Source organism: Maniola jurtina, chromosome 6 (assembly GCF_905333055.1).
Source record: "Maniola jurtina chromosome 6, ilManJurt1.1, whole genome shotgun sequence".
Lineage (NCBI taxonomy): Eukaryota > Metazoa > Arthropoda > Insecta > Lepidoptera > Nymphalidae > Maniola > Maniola jurtina.
Window position 1 is genome coordinate 2,011,352 of NC_060034.1, and position 24,949 is coordinate 2,036,300.

Sequence of the window (24,949 nt, forward strand, 5' to 3'; positions counted from 1 at the left end):
CGTCAAGTGCGAGTGGCACACGAAGGTTTTCGTACCGTTCAATTTGCATGGCGACCATTTTGTAATTCACCATCCTGATTTTTCATTATTTGTAGTTATAGAGGTAACAGAAATATAGGTAGAAATACACTATGAGTCGATGTGTGAAAATTTCAACTGTCAACCCATTACGCTTCATGCGATTATAGCCCGCTGACATACAGACGGATCGACAGCGGAGGCTTAGTAATACTTAGTGTCCACTTAGCACCTTTCGGGTAAGGAACTCTGAAAATAAAAACCTATTTATTTGATTCCCAGTACAATGATTTTTAAAAAAACCTACATCCACGTGAACACATTCGCAGGTATCATCTAGTTCGCTGATAAATAATTTTGAGGTCCGCTTTCAGACCTCAAAATCAAAACGCTCTCAAAGATCAAATGACCCAAAATAATTTAACAACCTGACTACTGGGCACGTGCCTTAAACATCTACAAAAAGCACCTTAAATTCACAAAAAAAAAAACTATCAGACATGAGGATCAAAGGGTGCTACGCTTTGTAGTTTTAAAGAGACAGCAAAAACAATTCATATGCACAGTACGGTGTTTTAAAAGAAAAAAATATTCTTTATCTCCCTTACTCGTACTGATATGCTGGTATGAGAGAATGAGATGGAGGATCTTAAGACCTTAAATCGTGATGTGGAACGACGCGTGCGCGTTCCGCTTCGTTAATGTTGTGTGCAATGTGTGAAGACACCATATTGCTAGACAGCTGCTTAGAAAAAAAAGCATAATATAAAATGTGAAAGTAAGTCTGTCTGTGGATGTTTTTCAGCACTTATAAGTAACTACCTAAGGTAGTGAGGCACGCAAAGTTTACCTATAACTAATCCATACTTACATACCTACTAATATTATAAATGCGAGTTGTGTCTGTCTGCCTGCTATTCACGGCCCATCACCAATTAGCTGCAGATATAGTTCTATCCTGGAGAAGGCCATAAGCTATTTTTTATCCCTGATAAATCAAAGAGATCCTACGATTTTTGTACAGTAATCAAAATGCTCGCGGATGAAGTTGTAGATATCATCTAGTGAGACTGTTTTATTCAAGCTGTGGTCAAAAATAAATTGCTATTTTCTATTACGAAATATAATATAATATTTATTATAACTACTCAAGTCATATTATTATAATTCGTGCCACACTCGCACCAACATAGTAAATCCAAAAAAAACGGCTCGTGCCAGCGCTCATCCTGTTCATTATAAGAACTTTGTGTGGGTGCATCAGAGCGTGAACGCACGTCTTAAGCCACGGCCACACTTACATAATATCACATAAAATAAAGTCAGAGTCAAAGTCATTTATTCAAATCGGGTACTATTGTACACTTTCTGATTGTTAAGCAATGATGTAGTGGTGATAATTAATTACGTTAACTTAAAACTAAAGCTACGAGGATTCCAAACCTAAATAGGGGAACCTATAAAGTCATGGTAAGGTAAGTATCTACTACGTATAACTGCACTGCACGCCACCGCAAGCAATTTCACCCTTACCACCTGGGTGCATGGTGCACCTCAACCGCCAGTTGTGCCATATCCTTTTTTCCACGCACATGCAATCTATAGAATCAAATCCCTTCTGCGGTGTTTCCATTAGATTACAACATGGGGTTATTCAAGGGGTGGTCCAAAAATTCCCGAAAGGCTGGCAACGCATTCGTGGTTCCTCTGGTACTGCAAATGTTCATGGGCGGCGGTAATCACTTAACAGCAGGTGACCCACCTGCTCGTTTGCACACTATTTTTATTTATAAAAAAACATACTCTATGAAATCTATTTACATACATAAAGATTAACTGATTGAGATAATCATGGTAGAGCTTTGAGGATTTTGCATTTAGGATTCCTTAACAAATTTAATACCCACTAAAAGAGGTTTTAGAATTAATAATTAAATAACATAATTTCTAAACCAAAACAAACTACGTTTTATATCTGAACAAATCGGTAGGTATTCATATGAAAAGGAACTTTGTATTTTTTTAGTCATTAAAGAATATTAGCAATGTTTTGACGAAGATTTCCTTTTCTCCTCCAACCAAGCCTACAGTTTTGGTTACAAGTAGTGCCTACAACAAGTCGGGACATTTGGACCTCTTGGAGTTCGGTACGATTCATACGGTAGGTAACTTTTGACTAATTGAGACTTGAATCTAGATTGGATCTAGAAATTTGTAAACAAAATGTAGTTTTTAATCTACCGAAGCGACAAAATCGTAGCAATAGTCACAATATGCTTCAACTAGAGTGTAGGTCATTCATGTGGAAGAAGCTTTACTGCGGTTTCGTGTTACATGGCTAGAAACTAGACAAAGGGATATCTTGCCTTGGCATTAAGACGTGCATTTTCAAAGTTCTTTGTTTTTTGCGTCTTTGCTCGAGCTCAAGAAGGAGCTGAAAACTTCGGCTTGTTTTGTTTTTCAGAAAATGGTATACCTACCTGAGTAGGTATTCACACCTATGTAGTTTCTGCAAAATTACTGATTGTGTAGTTGGAATGCTACTTCTACTCGTGGTATGAATTTATTAAAGACTAGCGACCCGCCCCGGCTTCGCACGGGTGGACATTTATTTTTTCTATTTTCCGGGATAAAATATAGCCTATACGGTTTCGAAAGAATCCCTCTAGGTAATTAATGGTAAAAGAAATTTTGAAATCGGTCCAGTAGTTTTTGAGCCTATTCAATACAAACATACAAAAATACAAAGGTTTCCTCTTTATAATATTAGTATAGAAATAGAAGCTAAAATTAAACTTGTAAGAAAGTAAGGAAAGTGGCTCCATGCTCCATGTTAAAAAGTCACTACGCTCAGCGTCACTGCTGCTGAATGTTTAAGTGCTCCTCCGAAAGTTTCCCCCTTGCCCGTCATCATTCGCCTGAATATTTATGTCATTTTAAATACTTTCTTGGAACTCGAATGTTGTTCTTAAAAGGATGATGTTTGTTTAACCCAAAAAGAGGGGTGTTATAAGTTTGACGTGTGTATCTGTGTATCTTTCAGTGGCATCGTAGCTCCTAAACTAATGAACCGATTTGAATTTAGTTTTTTTGTTTGAAAGGTGGCTTGATCGAGAGTGTTCTTAGCTATATCCAAGAAAATCGGTTGAGCCGTTTGAAAGTTATCAGCTTTTTTCTATTGTAACCTTCACTAATTGTCGGGGGTGTTATAAATTTTTAATTTGTACTTTTATATTATTATATTTACTTAGATGGAATTTTACATTCATTTAGGTTGATGAGACATAAATAAAACATAATATTGTGTCCACATAAATTTTTTACGTGGGATAACACGAGGAAAAAAATGACAAATTTCTTAAGGCATATTCCGTTTTGGACACAGATTTAGGTGACAATGATTTATCATTTTTGCAGGAATTACGTACACGCGGCTCAGCGGTGAGACGCGTCTGGAATTTGGAATTCAATTATTTTGCGGCGCTCCACATTTACCCACGGATTTTGGGCGAATTTTTCCGCTAAAATGCATCTTAATTCCTTCTTAACTTTAAAGTTATACTTATACTACTCAAGAATTAAAATTTGAGTTATACTTATATTATCCAAGAACATAACTCAGTATTATTTTCAGTTGAGAAGTTGAAGGAAAATAAACACAACAAATGATAAAGACACTTCACCGTACATTGTCTCAACCCATCGCCGCACCGGCTAAATATTTTCTTTTTTACGGAGCCGCTGGATTCAGGCGGCGCGAGACCGTGGTAGGTAGAAGTCTGTACAAGAGACTTATATCTAGCTGTAAACGTCTATCGGTTTACAATGACGAAGGTGTTGCTCAGAATTGTATCTAAGTTTGTCTTAAGAAGTTCAAAGAATTTTTTTTAAGTCCAAGGTCCAGTTTATTATTTTAATCTGCTACTTTTATTTTGCTAACGCTGATTATAAAACAAGAATCAGCAGGGCGGATGTTCCCTTGGAAGCTTTAAAAATGCAGCGACTTTATTGAAAGTTACTAGCATAATATGAAGTTATAATTTGCTTTTGATTAAAAGGAAAAGAAAGAAAAGGTGGAGTTATATTAAATTCACTTTGAACAGTTTAAAGAAAATGGTTCATGTTATAATTACATTAAACATTTCTGCAAAATTACATTGAATTTTATTGGTTAATATTCAATTGAGAACCAAACTAGGTTTGTATGTAGAGAATAATGAGAACCGTAAGGAAAGGTCCTAAAACTACTCAAATACAGGCGTTGGCAATTATCTATTGATCAATATAAGAACGGTCATCGCTTTACATATTAACATAGTGACTTCTTCCGTCCGTCCATCAATCAGTAAACAATAACTTGCGAGTACTTATCTTTACCCGTTAGTCCCGGATCAAAGCTTTTCTTGCATACAAATAAGTATTGTTTGCGAATATTAATCAATAGCTGATACCCGCTAGGTACTTCATTCGCGTGGATAAATTTTTTCATCCAAACTTTTTGTTTCAAATCCAAATAGTTTTTTTTAAAAGCACACCAATAAACCAACAAAAAATGAAATAAATAGAGTTCATTAGAATTGTAACCAAGAAAACTAAACTCGAAGTGTAGATAACTTCTTATTTCGCGTTGAAAAAGTTATCCACTACAATTATAGTGAACCTGCTATGCTTCAATAGATAGGTATTTAACAGGGCTCTCTCCGTCACTCGCTTCATACAATCGTAGTTCCAATTTCATTTGAATATTAAGCAACCAAAGTCCATGTAATTTTGCAGACATATTCTAGAAACTAATATCTGTGTCTGTGGTGTTTTAGATTATTCTAAAAATATGTAGTTTTAAAATTACAGGGGCTCAAAGATTTGTATGTTAATTTTTAAGACCGCGTAACTTTGAAACCGAATATTTTAACAGAAATCTGGAAAACCACAGACATAGATATTAGTTTCTAAATCTGCAAAATTTCATGGACTTTGGTTGCTTAATATTCAAATGAAATTGGAACTACGTTTGTATGAAGCGAGTGACGGAGAGAGCCCTCTTAAATACAATACACCTAGATAACAAACCAACAAACAAGATGACAGTGCACCCGCATAATTACCACTATCACTAAACACCCATATATCACGCCAGTTGACAGACTAACATCAAAATCGATTTATTCACTACATCCAGTGGCCATTGAACCCTCCCATTATTAACGTATCGAATGGACATCGTCACAAACAACAGTCTTCATCATTTAACTGTCAAGGCATTTTGACAGCAGCTTTTAGTGTCAAACTGATGCCTAGTATTAGCGCCGAAGTGATGCTTTTATAGTTGTTTACAGGCTGCGATACGATATTGCAATTTCCCTGATACCTATCTTGTTTACTGTTATTTAATTTAGCTAGTGGCGAGACTTGTTCATTTTATGTTTGACAGGTTTTAACGACTTAAAAATTCTAAAATGATTTGTCTTCTATACCTAGCTTATATGCGAGCGACTTCATCTGCGTGGATTTAGGTTTTTAAAAATCTCGCAGGAACTCTTTAATTTTTGTGGTAAAAAGAAGCCCATTTCCGTCTCGAATGCAAGCTATCTCTGTACCGAATCTCGTCACAAATGGTAAAAAGGACGGTCGTGAAAAGGTAATAGATAGACAGATAGAAAGACAGACTGACAAGCAAACACATATTGTCATATATATAATGTTAGTATAGATTAAGTGAAAAAAAAATAAGAAGAAATAAGTCCTGAGCAAGTTTAATGTATCTGAAAATATTCCGTGTAATTTGTTAAGTTTTACTGAAACGGCATGATAAATAATATTATCTTCAAACTCCTGATTTGTAACACAGCAACCAGCCTTTGCAAAGATTTGAGATAGAAGGACGTTAGTTTTTTAAAGTTTTGAGTGAAACTCTCAAAATTTATTTTTTACAGTCTATCAGATACTACAGATACTATCTATAAGGAACTTTTTCAATTCTATAAAATTTAACAAGCTCATGCGATATATTTATCGTGTGTTATAAACGGTAAAACTTATAGTTCACATCGTAACTATTAATAGTGACGTTTGAATACGATATTTTTTCACCGCTTACAATTGCGAGGCAATTGCATGTCTTCGCGGTTTAAAGTTTTCAGGGAAATAAGCCACAGAGAATATTAGATTATCGTTTTATCGATAAAAATGTCATGTATTGTACCTACATTTTGTATAATGCATACATTTTGAGAACGCACTCGCCATATTTGCTATATGTGTCAACTGTCATGTCAAAATTACGGCTAAAATCGTTCTTTTAACGTGACAATTGACACAGAGCCAATATGACGTGTTCGTTTTCAAAATGTATAATGTATATACTATACCACTAGATCTATATCTAGATAGATAAGCCTTGGATGAATAAATACTCAGATAAGCTTGAAGTTTTGCAAATAGAATTTACAAGTGCAAACTTATTTTTCAAATATTTCAGCATAGGCACTTTTTCAGGGCTTTTCCTTTTGCTAACAGAAAGCTAACATAAGTATAGTTATTGAATGACCATATACCTAGGAAGACCATGCATCATCAACATCTGAAACCATCGCTGGCCCACTAAAACGGGTCCGTTCTCAGAATGAGAAGGGTTTAGCCATAGTCCACCATGCTAGCCGAATGCGCCGGTACCGGCGTGCTCAGTAGTGAGCCGGTGATGTAATGATGATGATGAAACAAATAACAACAATAAAATTTGTTCTCAACTCAAAAAACAAAGTTCTTGCAAAACTAAAATTCCTAAAAAATAAAGAATAATGCTCCGAAAACTCACAATGCAAAAACACGGTCATCTTAACCAACCACCACATTTCCAGCACACTGAACACTACACTACACTACACCAAGTAGACTCCGCACAACGTGTGTGGGGTTCGAACCCGTGGCACGCACTAACCGACACTGCAACTGCCGTCCGGCACCACCGAACCGTATCGGAAGTCGGTCTTGGGTATTACACTTGTTTTTTTCACTATAGGGGAAGTTTGTGGAATATTTTGATATGCAAAAGCGATTTTAGAACGTGTTGTCAATTTTTTATTTAAAAAAATCGGACTTTTTCCATGACAAATCTTTAGATTTAAATTTTTACAGTCGAAAACATAATTTTTTTAGTTCTTTAAAAGGCATTTAGGGCATATTTGTCTTATTTTAAGGATTAAAGATAATAATAAACAGGTGGAGGCCTTAACTAAAAAGGTAGACTAAAAACCATTGGATCAGATATTGTGTGGAATAAGACAGGCAAATACACAATTTGGGAGAAAAATGCAAAAAAAAAACTGTGGAGATTGCAGAGAATCTTATACAATGGTGATCAAGAAGACAATGCTAATTAATGGTTACAGAATCAGGGGTAAACTCTAGTAGCAATGTTTTACAATATCTGGAGGATCGCGTTACCGCATTATTTTTATCAAATTTGGCAATAGAAAGATGTAACAAATAACCATTTAGGATCGTAAAGGCTTATTGATGTAAGTGGAGAAAACTTGAGAGTTGAATCGCTAAAAAGGTACTATTGCCAAAAAGTAAAAGACAAAGAATTTATTTATTCACAACAAAATCCCTGATAGCTATTGTATAGAGTCCAGCGATAGCCGAAACAAAAATAAAGGAGCGAGCGGATGTCTCCTGTCAATGAGGCGCGATATATAAAATTATGCTTAATTAATATTTATCGCCGCTCACGGCCGGAGCGATGTCCTTTTGTTCCAGCGATTCGTTGCTATCATACAAGTAAGATGTGTGTCTCTTTTACTTACAAATAGTAAAAGTATCATCATGATCAACCCATTCCCGGCTCACTAATGAGCACGAATCTTTTTTTTTTTTTTTTATTCAGATACACATAATACTGTTAGCCCTTGACTGCCATTTTGACGACCTCCCTGGCGCAGTGGTATACACTATGGTCTTATTAGTGGAATAGAATAGCCTAAATTTTTATTCAAAGAAACTTTTACAAGTGGTTTTGAATCATCAAATAACTTACCACTGGTTCGGAATGCCGTACCTACCGAGAAGAACCAGCAAGAAACTGGGCGGTTGCGCTGTTCAATTGTTCAATGTGGGAGGTACCGGATTTGATTCTCGGCAGGGGTTAGGAATTTTATATATTTTTTTCTCATCTGGTCTGGGAGGTTTCGGCCGTGACTACCACTAGTACCACCCTACTGGCAAAGCCGTACCGCTAAGCGATTTAACATTCTGGTACGTTTCCGCGTAGAAACCAAAGGAGTATGAGTTTAATGAAAACTGGTATGCCCCTTCCAGGTTAGTCCGCTTCCAGCAGATTGCATCATGACTTATTACCAGGTGAGTTTGCCATCAAGGGCTAACTTTTATCTTTATAGTTAAAAATATTATAAATAACACCCCCGACAAGTGAAGGTTACAGTAACTAGAAAAGAGCTAATAACTTTCAAACGGCTGAACCGATTTTCTTGGATTATAGCTAAAAACACTCTCGATCAAGCCACGCTTTCAAACAAAAAAACTAAATTAAAATCGGTTCATTAGTTTAGGAGCTACGATGCCACAGACAGATACACACGTCCAACTTATAACACCCCTCTTTTTGGGTCGGGGGTTAAAAAAGTCTCATTACATCACCTTTATTAATAAGAATAACACACAATAAGCTTACTACAGCCCAAGTTCACCACAGGAATGTTAACCATACGGAACACGCGGACGTCCGGCGACTTATCGCTTCCGTTCCGTTACGCCTCAACGACGTCCCTTCTGATCACCCAACCGATTATTTATAAGAGGCGATAATAATTGTAATGTATGCAGGATTGCCATGCATGTCGCAACAGTTATGTTTGTTGCTTGTTTTTGTTTAAAACTACGAATAACATTATCTAAGGAAATGTAAATAAAGCTTAAAAACCTGCCAAAACCTATAGGTTTTCTTGACAGACACGCAGACAGACAGACAGACGACAAAGCGATCCTTTTAGGGTTCCGTTTTTTACTTTTGAGGCACGGAACCCTACAAACGGACCATGCACAACTTACCGCGGTAGGCGGAGCTTATTAAAACTAACTTATGCCCGCAGCTTCATCTGCGTGGACATTATTATTATTAGTTCTAAGGTTTTGTATTAAATCCCTTATAGGCGGCAAGAAACTAGTAAGACAGATTTTTTTTTTTAAGTATATTAGCCATTTTAATCATGACTAACATTCCCCTTTCCCCTCCAACTAAGCGTAAAGCTTGTGCTAGGAGTGGGTACGACAATAGTGCAACGGCTGGGGTTTGAACCGCCGACCTTTCAGAATTCAATCCACTCCTATAACCGTTGAGCTATTGAGGCTTATAGAATTGGCGAGATATTCTGATTTTTTACGGCTAATAAAAATGATAATCTCGGTTTATATTTGACACAACAGTGTCGCTGGGAAATGAGGCAAAACCAAGGGCGGGATAATAAATTAGACGAGGACTGACAGTGCTGAGTAAAGGGTTTTTGCGGCCCTAGCATTGATATACGAAACCCTAGATAATAGACAATCTAGCTTTGTAACAGAAGATTAGTTAGGTTCCGTACCTCAAAGCTACCAACGGGGCCCTATTACTATACTCTACCCACGGAAAGAAGTTAGTATAGCGGGGTGTCTCAAAATGGTTTACGTTTACTGAGATTTTCGTCTCTGTCATTTGTATGACATTACGTAACAGAGAGAAGTTTATTCCGTAACTAGAGTAGTAGCCTCCACTGTCCGTCCATCTGTCTATCCGCCTGTCCGTCTGACCATCCGTCCGTCTGTCAGCGGGCTGTATCTCATAGGGTTCCTTACCCAAATGGTAAGCAACCTATTAGAGTAGTAGGTAGTACTAGTAGCGGAGGCTTAGTAATAGAGACTCTGTTACTAAGCTTTCGCTGCCCGCCCGTCTGTCTGTCCATCTGTCTGTCAGCGGGCTGTACCTATCTCGTGCACCGTAATAGGTAGAGAGTTGAAATTTTCATAAATTGCGTAAAAGAACAGGAATTTTAAAATGACTACTTTGCAAATTAAAATTTACATGACGTTATCTTATACGGAACCCTTAGTGTGTGATTCCGACTCGAACTTTACTGGTTTTTTAATAATTCTAAGAAACTGTATGTATATCTTTGAGTTTTCTATAATATCAATGTGGTTCTAGTTAAATTACGGTCATCCATATACTGCGGCGCGGGTTTTTTGTTTTGGAAGTCAGTGGTAAAAACGTTTTGAATAGTTTATAGTGTTAGCCGCGCGGTTTTTTCTTTATTTTGTCTCTTTTTATTCGGTGCACCAGCACGCTGACCTATATCTACGTACTGATTTTTATTTTATTTTTTATGTTGTGAATACTAAAATGGAGGTTGATTAATTTTAGTAAGTGGGTCTTTGCTCTAAACATATTACAGAATTTATTTTAGACGGAAAATGAAAACAATTTTTCTTTCGGTGTATTTTCTGCAATTTAGGAAAAGGATGTTCATAAAATGGTATGTTTATTCTCATGGTTTTATCTAACTTTTAGGCACAAAGCACACCAGCAGAGTCAAAATAAGTTTTTCTTGATAACAAAACTAAGCTTTATTTATTTTAAGTAAGCCTCGTGTTGTCAATAATTTTTTTCAATTTTCAGTACATCTATTCCAACCTCAGAATGAATAAAATGTCGCTTAAAAATCAATGATTTCAACAGTATATCAAAGTAAAAAAGTTGAGTTTAAGTTAATGAAAACACACACAGCCTCGCTGCCACTGCACTCCGTCGGTGTGTCTTGCGCTTAAATTATTTATAACCAAAAATACTTGAGTCTATTCTAGGTAGGTACTTCAATATCAAACGAGTCGCAGGGAGCCGCTGGATTCAGGCGGCGCAACATCGCGGAAGTCCCTACAAGAGACCTATATGTCCAACAGTGGATGTCTATCAGTTGACGATGATGAGGTCATGATGCTTGCGCAGGTCCTAATCCCAAGACGATAAATAGGGTTTTGTGCCTGTTTTTAACCCCCGACACAAAAAGAGGGGTGTTATAAGTTTGAGATGTGTATTTGTGTATTTGTCTGTGGCATCCTAGCTCTTAAACTAATGAACCGATTTTTTTTTTTTTTTTTTTGAAAGGTGGCTTGATCGAGAATATCAGTTCAGCCGTTTGAAAATTATCAGCGCTTTTCTAGTTACTGTAACCTTCACTTGTCGGGGGTGTTATAAATTTTTAATTTACACTTGTGCTACATTCAAGTATGGCGGATACCATAGAACAAATTAAAGGGGTGGAATTCTCCTACATCAATGTGGTTATTGGTCTGTTGTTGTTTAAATCTTCAGTCTTCAGAACGGCAAAGAATAATCCTTTTCTTACAGATCCGAGTAGTTTCATATCGCTTTTCCTCACCATGTTACTTTGTACCTTTATAGTCAAACCATTTGGTTGTCAATTTGTTACGCTATTGTGTGTACTGACGGATTGTTATTAAATTTGCGATGGGTCTGATATTGTTCCACTTTAAGTACCAATATGGCGGATCAACCCGTTAGGTGCCATTGTGGGCTTATGAATCATTATGACATACAAAAAAAATTGCTAAAATTTGGGGTCATAGTACCAACTCTATCGCCCGCTGAGCAATTCGAAGTTTTACATAATTATTATTTTATTATATGCAGTGGTATCTCAATAAAATAAGAAACTGATTGATTGATACAATCTGCGAATACGATACGCCTCTGAACAGGCGCGGTCCACTTCAGGCTGTATCATCTCATATTTGGTGTGACTGCAGCCAAGCGTAAGCTTATATTGTAAAACAAAAACATTTATATAACTTAAACTCCCACAGAGAAAAGATTTTCAGAAATTCCATTGGGCATTTCAACTAATTTTCGGCTATCATATGAATTACTTGATCATTTGATCAATTTTCTCAGCAGGATTAGCTATTGTAGTAAGGTCTATCGCATTATATAAAACTACCATTCAATTCAGTCTACGTTATTTGACGCAAACTCATTGATTTTAGTTGATTTTAGCACGCAAATTAATCATTTTGTGTGTTGTAGTAAAATATGCTTAGGGCACATTGCATAAATTTACTGTTTCAATTAACATTTTAGAATGTTTAGTCGTTAAATAAATAAAATAGTAATAAATAAACATACGCATATTTTGATTTTGGACATGGTTGTATTCGAGATCAGTTCTACAAAATTCATCCTTATAATCAACTAGCTGATGCCCGCGACTTCGAGTTCGTTGGAACTCTGATTTTCTGGATTAAAAAGTAGCCTATGTGCTAATCTAGGATATTATCTATATCCATTCATAGCTAAATTCGTTCAACAGTGTTTGCGTGAAAGAGTAACAAACATACACACATACACATATACACATACACACATACATACACACAAACTTTCTTTATCATATTAGTATGATATGTACAAGTTTCCAGCTGTACTCACGTGGTTAGTCGACGTAAGTCCACGTGATCTTTATTATCATCATCATCATCATTTGAAGCCGTCGCTGGTCTACTACTAAGCACAGTTCTCCTCTCAGAATGAGAAGAACTTAGGCCATAGTCCACCACGCCGGGTAATAATTTAGTCAGTTCCACAGTGTAATTTTTAAATAGTAGCAGCTACACTAACCAAGCACTAACATAAAAAAGTGCTCGATTGTTTAGCACTATAAACTCGTTCTGTTACGCTTTCTTGATCTACACATATACACGGTCGAGCTCCGGTCGTAGATTCGCTGAATACACTGCAGGCCAAAAAATATACACACACTATTAGAAACTACTTATTTATTTCAATTGTAACAGATGTTATGGAAGTGCGGGGCCGCCTGCCACAAGTACTAGTCGTAATACCTACTAGTCACTTACTGGTCCCAATTTCTATGTTCTATGTAAGATTCTTTTACCAAAATATTTTTTTTGAATATTATATATCATTATATTTTATATGAATTGAGAACACTTGAAACAACTTTAATTTTTATAAATTCCTTCCAAAACTTCCATTGGCATTTATATTGATTACCTATATTAGCTTTAGTCAGTTCATGTTATGACGTAGTTCACGTAAATTCTTTCAGTAATATTTTTCTTTATATCCCGTTGGTCCCATTGATTTTGGCAGGGTATTTTCAGTCCATCTTAAAGATGCAAATAATCTCTTTCTATAAGACATTTTGATAGATTTGCGTCTGCCCTCTACGTCGGGATGATAAAAGCTGTCTATTAAAGAAAAAAAAAAACAAATTGCACATTTTATTTGTCCTGCGGTGTACAGTCAGTTGCAGGGTTAGCGTTAGACACCGTGACTAACTGTTATGCCCTGATAAAGTTTTTTCAACTTTTTCTTAATAGTGTGGGATATGGTTACTGTACGAGAGTAACATTACAGTAGTTTTTTTGACATTTGTACGTTTGTTAAGAGTTTGTACATTGCAGTGGTGTCTTGTACATTTATTTTTAACTTTATTTTTTAAGTGAGTGATTTAACAACCAATTATTCCTCTGATATTTAGGTTACGAACAACGAATAGATTGTTGACTTTTCAAAAATAATTTAATTGAATTTATAGTTGCATGTTTGGTTTTGGGTCAATGAACAGTGTATAGTGAATAAATAAATGGTTTGAGTCTGAATTAGATGTGATCGTAGTAAGAACTTGTCATTGAACAAGTGTAAATTAAAAATTTATAACACCCCCGACAAGTGAAGGTTACAGTAACTAGAAAAGAGCTGATAATTTTCTTGGATTATAACTAAGAACACTCTCGATCAAGCCACCTTTCAAACAAAAAACTAAATTAAAATCGGTTCATTAGTTTAGGAGCTACGATGCCACAGACAAATACACAGATACACACGTCAAACTTATAACACCCCTCTATCTGGGTCGGGGGTTAAAAATACTTTAATTGAATTTTTAGTTGCATGTTTGGTTTTGGGTCAACGAACAGTGTATAGTGAATACATATGGTTTGAGTTTGAATTAGATGAGATCGTAGTAACAACTTGTCATTGAATAAAAAAATAACTCTCCAAATCTTTATTCTCGTGTTACTCGTAACCTTTTTAGCGCTATCGTTATCAGAGTTTCCTTTTTTCCAATTCCAAAAGGCGCCGAAGTAGGAACGTACCAATTCCATTGTTTGCTTCGATACGGGCCTTATCGACGAGCACTTCGTTAAAAATGTATAACACGTTACAATCCCACCTTTTCAATACGCTTTCAGCTAAATAATTGACTCGAAGACTTAAATGAGCAATGCTCTTTTCATTAAAAAACCGGCCAAGTGCGAGTCAAACTCGCGCACTGAGGGTTCCGGACTCGGGTGTTTTTTCCAACATTTTGCACGATAAATTAAAAACTATTATACTTACATAAAAATAAGTAAAAATCTGTTTTAGGATGTATTTATAGGTAAAGTCCTTTCATATGATACCCCACTTGGTATAGTTATCTAATTTTGAAAATTGATACACATTTTAATTTTTTTTAAATGATGTAACCACAAATTCGGGGTTTTCAGATTTATTCCTGTAGGTACTTGTGCTATAAGACCTACCTACCTACCTTTCATGATTTTAGGTCAACGGGAAGTACCCTATAGGTTTCTTGACAGACAGACAGACAACAAAGTGATTAATTAGGGTTCCATTTTTTACGGAACGTTTACGTTTTTTTTTGAGGTACGGAACCCTAAAAACTGTGAATAAAAGTAGCTTTTTCAGGGTTCCGTAATTCAAAAGGAAAGGAAAAGAAAATACTTAACTTTGCAGTTCCTTGGAGCAGAAAAAAAAAAACGGTCAAGTGCGACAATAGAAAGACACATTCTGTGAAAATTTCAGGTCTCTATCTATTTCAGTTCATGAGATAGCCCACTAACAGACTGAAAAATCTGAAAATCGTACCTATGTCACATTAAAGATTTTTTGCGAACAGGTTTTTGCTGGTTAAAATACCACACTGGATAGTTAAGAATAATGCTTAGGTACCAATTACCATGTATATATATATCATATATACATAGCTAATATCTATATCACATTAAATGCAGCTGGTATCATCATTAAAGGCCTCATAAAGGCATATAATGCAACTAGCACCAAACATGATGTCATAGCATCATTATCATAGAAGATACATAAGAAGGTACTCAAAACGCACACGTCACCCCATTATCCCTTTGTGCTTAAAAAATGGGATCCGCTAATGACTACGATAGTGTCTCGATGACTTGATAAGCCTTTGATTGCTAATTAGGATCCTAATTAAAGCTTGTACTAATTGAAAGGGGGTAGATAGGTATTGTCATTATCTTGACACAGAGGTTGGGAGTATTTTTTACGCGACTACGGCAAAGCCAAAAGGATGGGTTATGATTGTAGCAGTCTATGTATGTATGTAGGTTTGTATTTATGTGTGTTCTACCGTAGTGCCTAATTTCGAAGAAAATATAAAAAAAAACAGGTATTCTTTGATTTTTTAAACCTTTATTCAGTTATATCCCAAAGCCACCATGATCCAAACTTCATAGTTGCTGATCGTTCCTCCCTAGGACAATACGCAGAGAAACACGCACTGGCTCTTAGTCCATAATCTTATCTACAAATCCTTAGGACTTGAATAATCAACAATTAGCAATAATCGTTTTGATCGACAAAATTGTCGGTTACAAAGCCATGTTGTGCATTGTACGATATAACTTCGTATCGGAATCATAATATCGCTAACTTTAACACGCAAGCTTTGTGTCTGTTTTGTTTTCCATCCGCAAACACTGCGACAGCATTATGTCTGTTTAGTTTGAGTTTCTGTGCACAGTTTACGACACAGTTTCAAATGTATTGAAGTTTGATAAGTGCTGCATTAGAAGCACTATTTGAAGGGTCAAATAAGGCAAATAATGTTATTAGTGAAACTATTACTGAAATGGACAAACTTTAATTGCGATTTTCCTTGATTTCTGACCAAACTGAATTTTTACTTCCTTTTGGACTACAATCCATTTAGGTGCAAAAAGCGTTGTAGCCCGAAAGAAATTAAAGCTAAGAAGAAGGGCTATAGCAGTTTTTATTAAGCGCTTTATCGGATACGGCATCGTACTGGAAAGTTAATTCGCTTGGCAGCATGGAGGTAACTAGCCACAGCCATAGGCTCCCTCCAGACCAGACCATTTAGAAATTAAAAATTCCTAAACGGGACTCGCACCTGGGACTTCCCGCTTATAATACCACGGGACTTACCACTGCACCAGGGTGGTCGTCCTCTGTACAATATGCCGCATCTACAATTACAAACGACCAACATTACAAGTGTAAATTAAAAATTTATAACACTCCCGATAAGTGAAGGTTACTATAAATAGAAAAGAGTGGATAACTTTCAAACGGCTGAACTGATTTTCTTCGATTGTAGCTAAGAATACTCTCGATCAAGCCACCATTAAAAAAAAAAAAAAAATCGGTTCATTAGTTTAGGAGCTACGATACCACAGACAGATAAACAGATACGCACATCAAACTTATAACACCCCTTTTTTGCTGTCGGGGGTTAAATAGTAGCGTTAAATATATTTTATTAGTATTTTACAATAAATAATAATTAATTAAAAGGTAATTTCAAAATAACAATATTTTAAATTAATCTAAAAAATAAACTTAACCCTAAATTAAGAGTAAATAATTAAATGAAAAGTAAAATAAATTAAATTAAATGTAAAATCTCATCAAAAGGCATTTGTACCCAAGATGCTGGCGACCTTTGAATAGCCAAACTATTCTTTGTCTAAGGTAGCTACCAGCTCTTGGGTCCCCGGTAGACTCGACGCATTTCAGATTACTTCTTCGTTTAAAAATAATTTCTTCCAAGGTTTTTGACAAGGGTACGTTTAATTTTTCACGTCCAAATTGACGAGATCTTTCTCGGACAGGAAAATCCCCATGTAAGAATATTTTTGTCGGTCCTCTAATTTGGGTAGGATTTAAATTTTACGAAACTCGAAAATTCACCACACTGTTACTTTATGCTCTTTAGCTCGTCATATCCTTTGTTCTTTTATCTAGACTGGTGTACTATTTCACTTTGTGTTCAGGCAATGAGGTGCGTAGTGCTGTTCGCACATAACCTCCGCGTCGGTTAGCGCTATGCTACTTTTATAAGCTTTATGAGCGCTAACCCGCCAAAAAAACTAAATTAAAATCGGTTCATTAGTTTAGGAGCTACGATGCCACGGAAAGATACACAAATACACAGATACACACCTCAATCTTATAACACCCCTCTTTTTGGGTCGGGGGTTAAAAAGAGCAATAAGCGGTTCAACCTACGGATTAGCTAACTCAGTGTCTAACACTAAACGATAGCTCATTTGACATTTATTTTGAATCTATTGAAGGATTTCTAAGTAAAATTATTTTAAAAGTACTCAGTGAATCCGTATTGAGTGAATAGAATTTCTTATGTGTACCCAATTCCAACACAATCAATCCAGTAAAGCTGTGACAGCAAACAAACATTCAGACTGACACACAAGTGATTCTATGAGAATTTCGTATTTCATTCGGATGTACGGAACCCTAAAATTAAGCTTTTGGGCACGTGCGGCGCTGCGTACCGTTTCATAATGTGCTATCAACTTAGAACAGGTACCTACTTATGAATGCACATGGACATTATACTCCTGAGTTCAGCCCAGTTCAGCCGAGTTCAGCCCGAAATCACTTCGCACAAAGATACAAAGCTGAAATCTGATCAAATATTTAATGGAGCGGGATCAATCAACTGGAACAAACGGAGCGAGTGGGTTTAGTGCGGTTAATCGGTGAAATTAGGGCAGTGAAGTGAATACTTTGTTAATTACACTGAATTACTTATTATTTTAACTCTTTGTCAGATACTAATTAAATTAATGCTCTTTGGGATACAGTGATGAAAATCTCAAACATTTAATGGTCAAGAAGTAGACTGAAATCGATAGATGCTGCCCTTTTTCTAAAAAACCGGGTAACTAGACCAAGTTGCGAGTATCAACCAGCAAACCCCCACAACTTGGTCCACGTGGATGTACCTAGTTAGGCTTTGAAAATTTCATGGGAACTCATTGATTTGCCGGGATAGAAGTAGCATACCTACTGGGTTGCAATTCATTTCTGTACCTGTGATCAAAATCGGTTAAGGGAGGGGCCGTGAAAAGGTAACAGACAGGTAGATATTGGCCGAGAGTTTTTGGTACACCCGTAGTTATCGGTTTTGTTAAAGATTCAATAACTATTAACTATTTTCATTTAAAAATCTAAATCCACGCAGACAAAGTCACGGATATCAGCTAGTCATTAAACGAAGGGACAAGTATAGTCAAGTTATTGCTTTTTGTTTAAATTTACATGGGTGATTGTCGCCTATTATTTACACTGGCCTACCACAAAGATAGAAAGCCACAGTGGGATAAAATATTTACCGCATGTGGGATTAATCGCTCGGAACTAAGCGATGGAATTTAGTTAAGTGCTGAACGGCTAAATTAGACCATTGAACTGAATTGTGCTAAATATACACTAGAATATTTGCGAGTGCCCAAAATATGCCGCAAAAATGGACGTACTTTTTTTTTGATATTTTTTGACTTAGAAGCTTGACTTTTTACAGCTGTAAGGAATCCTGAATTTGTAGGTAAATATTATTTGATATTAATATCAATTGGCTAACTCCACGCATTCCTGAGAAAAAAGTTCATTACAGACAGACTCTCTGGTCTGATCAGGTGGGAGGCTTCGGCCGTAGCTAGGCTAAGGCTTCGGTGGCTAGTTACCACCCTATCGGCAAAGCTGTGCCGCCAAGCGATTTAGCGTTCCAGTACGATGCCGTGTACAAACCAAAGAGGTATGGGTTTAATAAAAGACTGCCATTTGCCTTCCAGGTTAGCTCACTTACATCTTAGACTGCATCATCACTTACCGCCAAGTGAGATTGCAGTCGAGGCGCTAACTTTTTCCCTGCCGTGAACCGAACCCAGGACTTTCCACTAGTACGATCTAAGCGCTCACCACTGCGCCATCAAATACTACTGTAAGTATCAGTATTGTCCGCGGGGAAATCCACTCGCAAACGAAAACGCTTTCAATCGAACTGCTCCTGTTTGTACAAAGCAGTAAGCGCCTTTGAACGGACGACAACAGCGCCATTGTAATACGCAAGTCAGCGCCGCAATCAGACGCCGGGCCTCTTTGATTTGGGATATTGTGCTTTCAAGATTGTCTGTAGTCTGCGTATCTCTTAAGGAAAAAAATAGGTACCAAGAATATTATAAATCTGAAAGTGTTTGTTGGTTGGTTTGTTCTTCAGTTACGCTATAACTGAGCAATGGATCGACGGGGCGATGGCTTTTTAACCCCCGACCCAAAAAGAGGGGTGTTATAAGTTTGACGTGTGTATCTGTCTGTGGCATCGTAGCTCCTAAACTAACGGACCGATTTTAGTTTAGTTTTATTTGTTTGAAAGGTGACTTGATCGAGAGTGTTCTTATAGCTATAATCCAAGAAAATTGGTTCAGCCGTTTGAAAGTTATCAACTCTTTTCTAGTTACTGTAACCTTCACTTGTCGGGGGTGTTACAAATTTTTAATTTACACTTGTGAATAAAATGATTTGACTTTGACTTTGACTATTCCAGTCCAGAATACGACTAAAGAGTAATCAACAAGTTTATGTATGAATATAGTTAAAGAGCACTAGAGTGAACTATAGATCATTTCTTTGGTGGGAGGTGACTAAACGTAAATATCTACATCAGAGCGAAGTAGAGTCAGAGAACTCTTGGTTTGACCCTGAATCGACGATATGTCAAATACTAGGCTATGAGTAACGTAAAATCAAAGAAAGATATGCGATTTGTATGCTACCTAGCGTCAAATGTAGGTAACATTGACGCCGAAGCTTTCACGTTCCCCAAGTCTCTTGAACTATATCTAGGGATTAGAATCAACTAGTATGTATTCATTGATCCACCAAGGAGTGGATATAATTAACAATTTGATGCTACGCTTCATCGCGTAATCCGAAAGTAAAACAGCATTCCAATTCGCTTTAGCGAACAAGGATCGGTGGTAATTCCAGAATGATCCTACACAAAGTAAATATTTGATAGGATTCCACTTTGATTCCTTGTACAGAGTAATGTTGCCAGAGCTGTAACGCTTATGTGCATTTCTAATTCGACTCTCCACTTAATTGCCTGGTCTAAAAGTAAAGTAGCACTCCAATTTAGTATAGGTATTGTAACTGAACTAACGGGGTCCTAAGAAGCTCTACCCTATTTTCCTTCGGATCTTTCTAAAGATTACATTTTAAAACAATTTCTTTAAAGTGGCACGTGTATCGTATGTGTAAGTACATCTCTACAAGTATTCACTGACCTGATTTTGATAAAATTGAAGCAAAAATTTTAATACTATTTTTATATAATTTTATAACACTGGTGTAAAATCTAGGGTCGTTACAGTATCTAGTTGTTAACTCCAGTGAATGATTTCAGCTTTATAACCGACATTGCTCAGCGTGTTGTGAAGCTGAAATGGAAATTGGCAGGGCACATATGAAAAGGAGATGAAAAGATGGCAGTCAAGGTAGTGTTTTTCAACGAAAAAAAAAACCGGCCGGCGAGTCAGACTCGCGCACTGAGGGTTCCGTACTCGGGTTTTTTTTAACATTTTGCACGATAAATCAAAAACTATTACAATAGTCATAATAATAATGTTTCTTTATTGAGGTACTAGCTGACGCCCGCGACTTCGTCCGCGTGGATTTAGGTTTTTTGAAACCCCGTGGGAACTCTTTGGTTTTCCGGGATAAAAAGTAGCCTATGTGCTAATCCAGGATATTATCTATCTCCATTCCGAATTTCAGCCAAATCCGTCCAGTAGTTTTTGCGTGAAGGAGTAACAAACATACACACACACACACACACACACACACACACACACACACACACACACACACACATACAAACTTTCGCTTTTATAATATTAGTGTGATACGCAAAGCCTTTTCATATGATACCCCACTTGGTATAGTTATCTTACTTTGAAAATTTAAACACACTTTAATTTTGTTTCTGTGATGTAACCACAAATTCACGGTTTTCAGATTTTTTCGTTTACTTGGCTATAATACCTACCTATACCTATCTGCCAAGTTTCATGATTCTAGGTCAACGGGAAGTACCCTATAGGTTTCTTGACAGACACGACGGACGGACGGATGGACGGACGGACGGTCGGACAGACAGACAGACAGACAGACAAAAAAGTGATTCTGTAAGGGTTCCGTTTTTCCTTTTGAGGTACGGAACCCTAAAAACAATCAAGCTATATAAAAATCTGGGCCTGAACTTAATCTATGACGCGTCAAGGAGCCATGATGCGTTAATTTCGCGTACTAATACAAATCGGCCCCGACACGAGGTTAATGGGATAATGAGATTTATTGGCCCTAATAGCCGCCAGCCCAAATGAAGCGAGACGTACTAAGAGCCAGATTACATTAAAGGCTGTTTCATTTGACGCCCTCTGACGAGAACAGGTACTTGGCCCCGTCAACCTCAAAACTAATGGTCTCGAATTTGATTTCCAGTTTTGTTTTCAAAAATTTATAGGCGAGTATGTATACCTGGGTCACACAGAATCCGGGTAGGTAGGTCTGATTTCAAGAGGTCCACCGAATGCAATTCAGCTGGGCAGCGTTCGGGAAGCCTCGAGATGTTTTCTCGTCCAAAATTATTCGGTGCTTGAAGAGTAAAGTCTTCGAACAGCGTGTTACCAGTGATGATCCGAGACATGATCGCTAGTTATGGGTCTTATAAAAAAGGTCCGAGTCATTCAACAGGCGATGGAGAGAGTTATGCTTGGATTCTTTTTACGTAATCTAATCGAAAATGAGGAGATCCGTAGAAGGATCAGAGCAACTGAGCTCAACGGGTTGTGAAGCTGAAGTAGTGATGTGCAGGGCAGATAGTTTGAAAAACCAGTAGACGTTGGGGTCTCAAGCTGTTAGAATGGCGACCATGCACCGGAAAGCGCAGTGCTAGAAAGTTCTAGAAGGAACTAGGTGGACAGACAACATTAATCGAGACGCAGGAAGCTGCCTGTATTCGGATTCAGACCAACACATTCTTACGCCTTTATTACTACGCGTTCACTCGACAATCCAAATAATTTGAAAATTCCACTACATGAGATCCAATTCAAATAAAGGTCGTTGTTTTAGCTAAAAGGATCAAGCAAAACGACATCGCAGCAATTAATGGAAATTCGTTAGTTCCTCGGGCAAAGCTAAGAATATCATCAGCGGACACAAAAGGGTATTTACAAACAGAAATTAGTGTCAAGTGTCCTTTGAGTAGAGCCCGCGCGACTCGATGGCATTACGAATGCAAGTGACGATGTCTGCGAATGAATTAACAGGGGTCTCTCCGTCACCTACTCCATACAATCGAAGTTCTAAGAGACGCAGTTGCGTTGTGCGTAGCGTGGCGTGGCCAATTTTTTTTTGGATTTTTTTATTCCATTACAAGCTAGCCCTAGACTGCAATCTCACCTGGTGGTAAGTAATGGTGCAGTCTAAGTTGGAAGCGGGTTAACCTGGAAGGGGTATGGCAGTTTTTTGTAAACCCATACACCCCTTACTGGAAAGCTAAGTTGCTTGATGGCATGACTTTGCAATGGAGTGGTTACTAGCCACAGCCGAAGCCTGCCACCAGACAGTTAATGAAACGAATACGTCCACTGCTGGACATTACATTTTTAAGAGCACCCTACTCTACTAAAAACGGTCCTCCGCTTTCCTCATCCATCCACTTCCCTCCACTGATGATAACGCCACTTGCTTCCACTGCTACATTCTGAGGATACGCTCGGTCCTCCACTTTTCTATTCTACCACTTTTCGCAGTTTTCTGCTATTCACTTTTTACAGGCAACATTAAAATACGAAGTATTGTTTCAGTGGCCTGAAACTAAAAAATAAGCTTTTTGGCGTTTTGTCCGTTCAGGTATTGTAACTAAACTAACGGGGTCCTAAGAAACTCTACCCTATTTTCCTTCGGATCTTTCCAAAGATTACATTTTAAAATAATCTCTTTAAAGTGGCACGTGTAGCGTATAGCGGTAGGACCCCTTGTGATGTTGTGTCCATAATAAACCAAGAACTTTTAGAGCGTCGGAAATAATGAGTTCATCAGACTTAAACGACTTTACGGAGTTCAAGTATTGAAATTGTGTGTTTGCGTATAACGCATCTTAAGCATTTGGTCCGAGCGACCATATGCCAATGCTAACTGAGTTCACTTATTGAAAATGTTTTCTTTGTGCATGAATATTTATTTAGCATTTGGTCTGATAAGACAAATGCTAGTTCGAGATTCAAAAGGTGTGTTCCCGCTTAGGAACGTATTAAAATATGAAAGGATCATGAGACTGCTCTTACAAGACAACACTTCATACAGAGCCCTACTTATTAGACGTGTGTGTGTGAGTGTGCTTCTTCCTTCGTAAAGGAAGAAGTTGTGTGCGGCATCATTCACTCCAGTTGGCGTAAAAAGGGTTTGAGTGAATGATGGTACGTAGCTCCACCACGCCACGTACGGTGAGCTTCTGCCTTCCCTTGGTATCCCACAGTCATACTGGGACCATTGATAAATCAAGAGATCAATATGGCACATAAAATACCAAAGAACAGTAGCTCCCCCCCCCACACACGTCATCATCCAAATAAACAGCGCAGCGTATGCAAGCATACTTTATGAAGTGGTGCGTTCCACTTATGATCCCTCGTTGCAGCCAAAGCTGAGACAGCATTTTTATAGTGGTGCCCTCCCACTACAGACCTGTAATAGGTTTCAAGGACGGGTCAGACTCACTGCGGGAATATCCACAGGCCTTAACCCGACCTTCAGTACATATGTATTAGCGTAATTTTGTATTGGTATGTTATTGATATTGAGTAACCACTGCAAGGTGGTTACGCATTCCAACGAATGTCAGAATACAAGCAGAACAGCAGTATTACCTGCCCTCTGTGGTCAGTCTGTTATTAAAGCACATTAGAATCATCTCAGCAAAGGATTCACAAAGCACCCAAGACACTAGGCTCTCCTCAGTTAGGATTCACAAAGCATCAAAGGCACCAGGGTTCTCCCTCGCATAAGTTTCATCCAACGCGCCTGTTATATGTCAGATAGTTAATATCATCGCTAGCCATCTCAAGCAAAGATCACCGAGCATCCGGCGGACATGCGGTTCTCCCCGCCCGAGCAGCCACGTCGTCAACATTCAAACATAAATCGCTTTTAGATCTTAGGAGGTATCGCCCCTATATAACAAATATATCTGTGTAATTAAAGTGGTCCCTTCTATTAGAATATTTGCTTAGAGTGTTTCTCTCCAAGCACCAACTTGGTCCGTGTTATCAACTCAGTATTCTTTAATATAAACTTTATGTATCGCCCCAGTACAGAAGTTAAACAAATTAATTATCTCCGCGCATTACGACGTCCGCGCAGACACCGTCCGCCGACGCAAATGCACGCGGTCCCGCTGTGCGGGTCACGTCGTTCACGTTTTGATTTCGACTCCGCTCGAGCGCTAACGCCCGCGCACACATCGTTCGCGACGCAATTCGACCTCAGTCAATCGCGCCGCTGCATCACCGACAAGCCAAACGGTGTTTGCCTCTTTTCGAAAATGCGGACGGCCCACATTAAGATTGAAACGTCTAAAGGAATTAATTTTATGTTTGTATGTGTAAGTACATCTCTACAAGTATTCACTGACCTGATTTTGATAAAATTGAAGCAAAAATTTTAATACTATTTTTATATATTTTT

At 37.6% G+C, this 24,949-nt stretch overlaps 1 protein-coding gene across 2 annotated transcripts in view; it reads right to left on the bottom strand.

The window, feature by feature from the left end:
- The window catches only part of LOC123865971, a 124,044-nt gene that overhangs the window by 20,903 nt on the left and 78,192 nt on the right, over positions 1–24,949 (bottom strand). Inside the window, exon 1 of one of the 2 annotated variants that reach the window (XM_045907230.1) lies at positions 6,833–6,935. The exons of the other annotated variant lie outside the window; for it this stretch is intronic. Coding sequence (XP_045763186.1) covers positions 6,833–6,869 — 37 coding nt within the window. The 5' untranslated portion in view covers positions 6,870–6,935. Of the gene's footprint in view, positions 1–6,832; positions 6,936–24,949 lie in introns of those variants that run through there. 2 annotated transcript variants of the gene reach the window in all.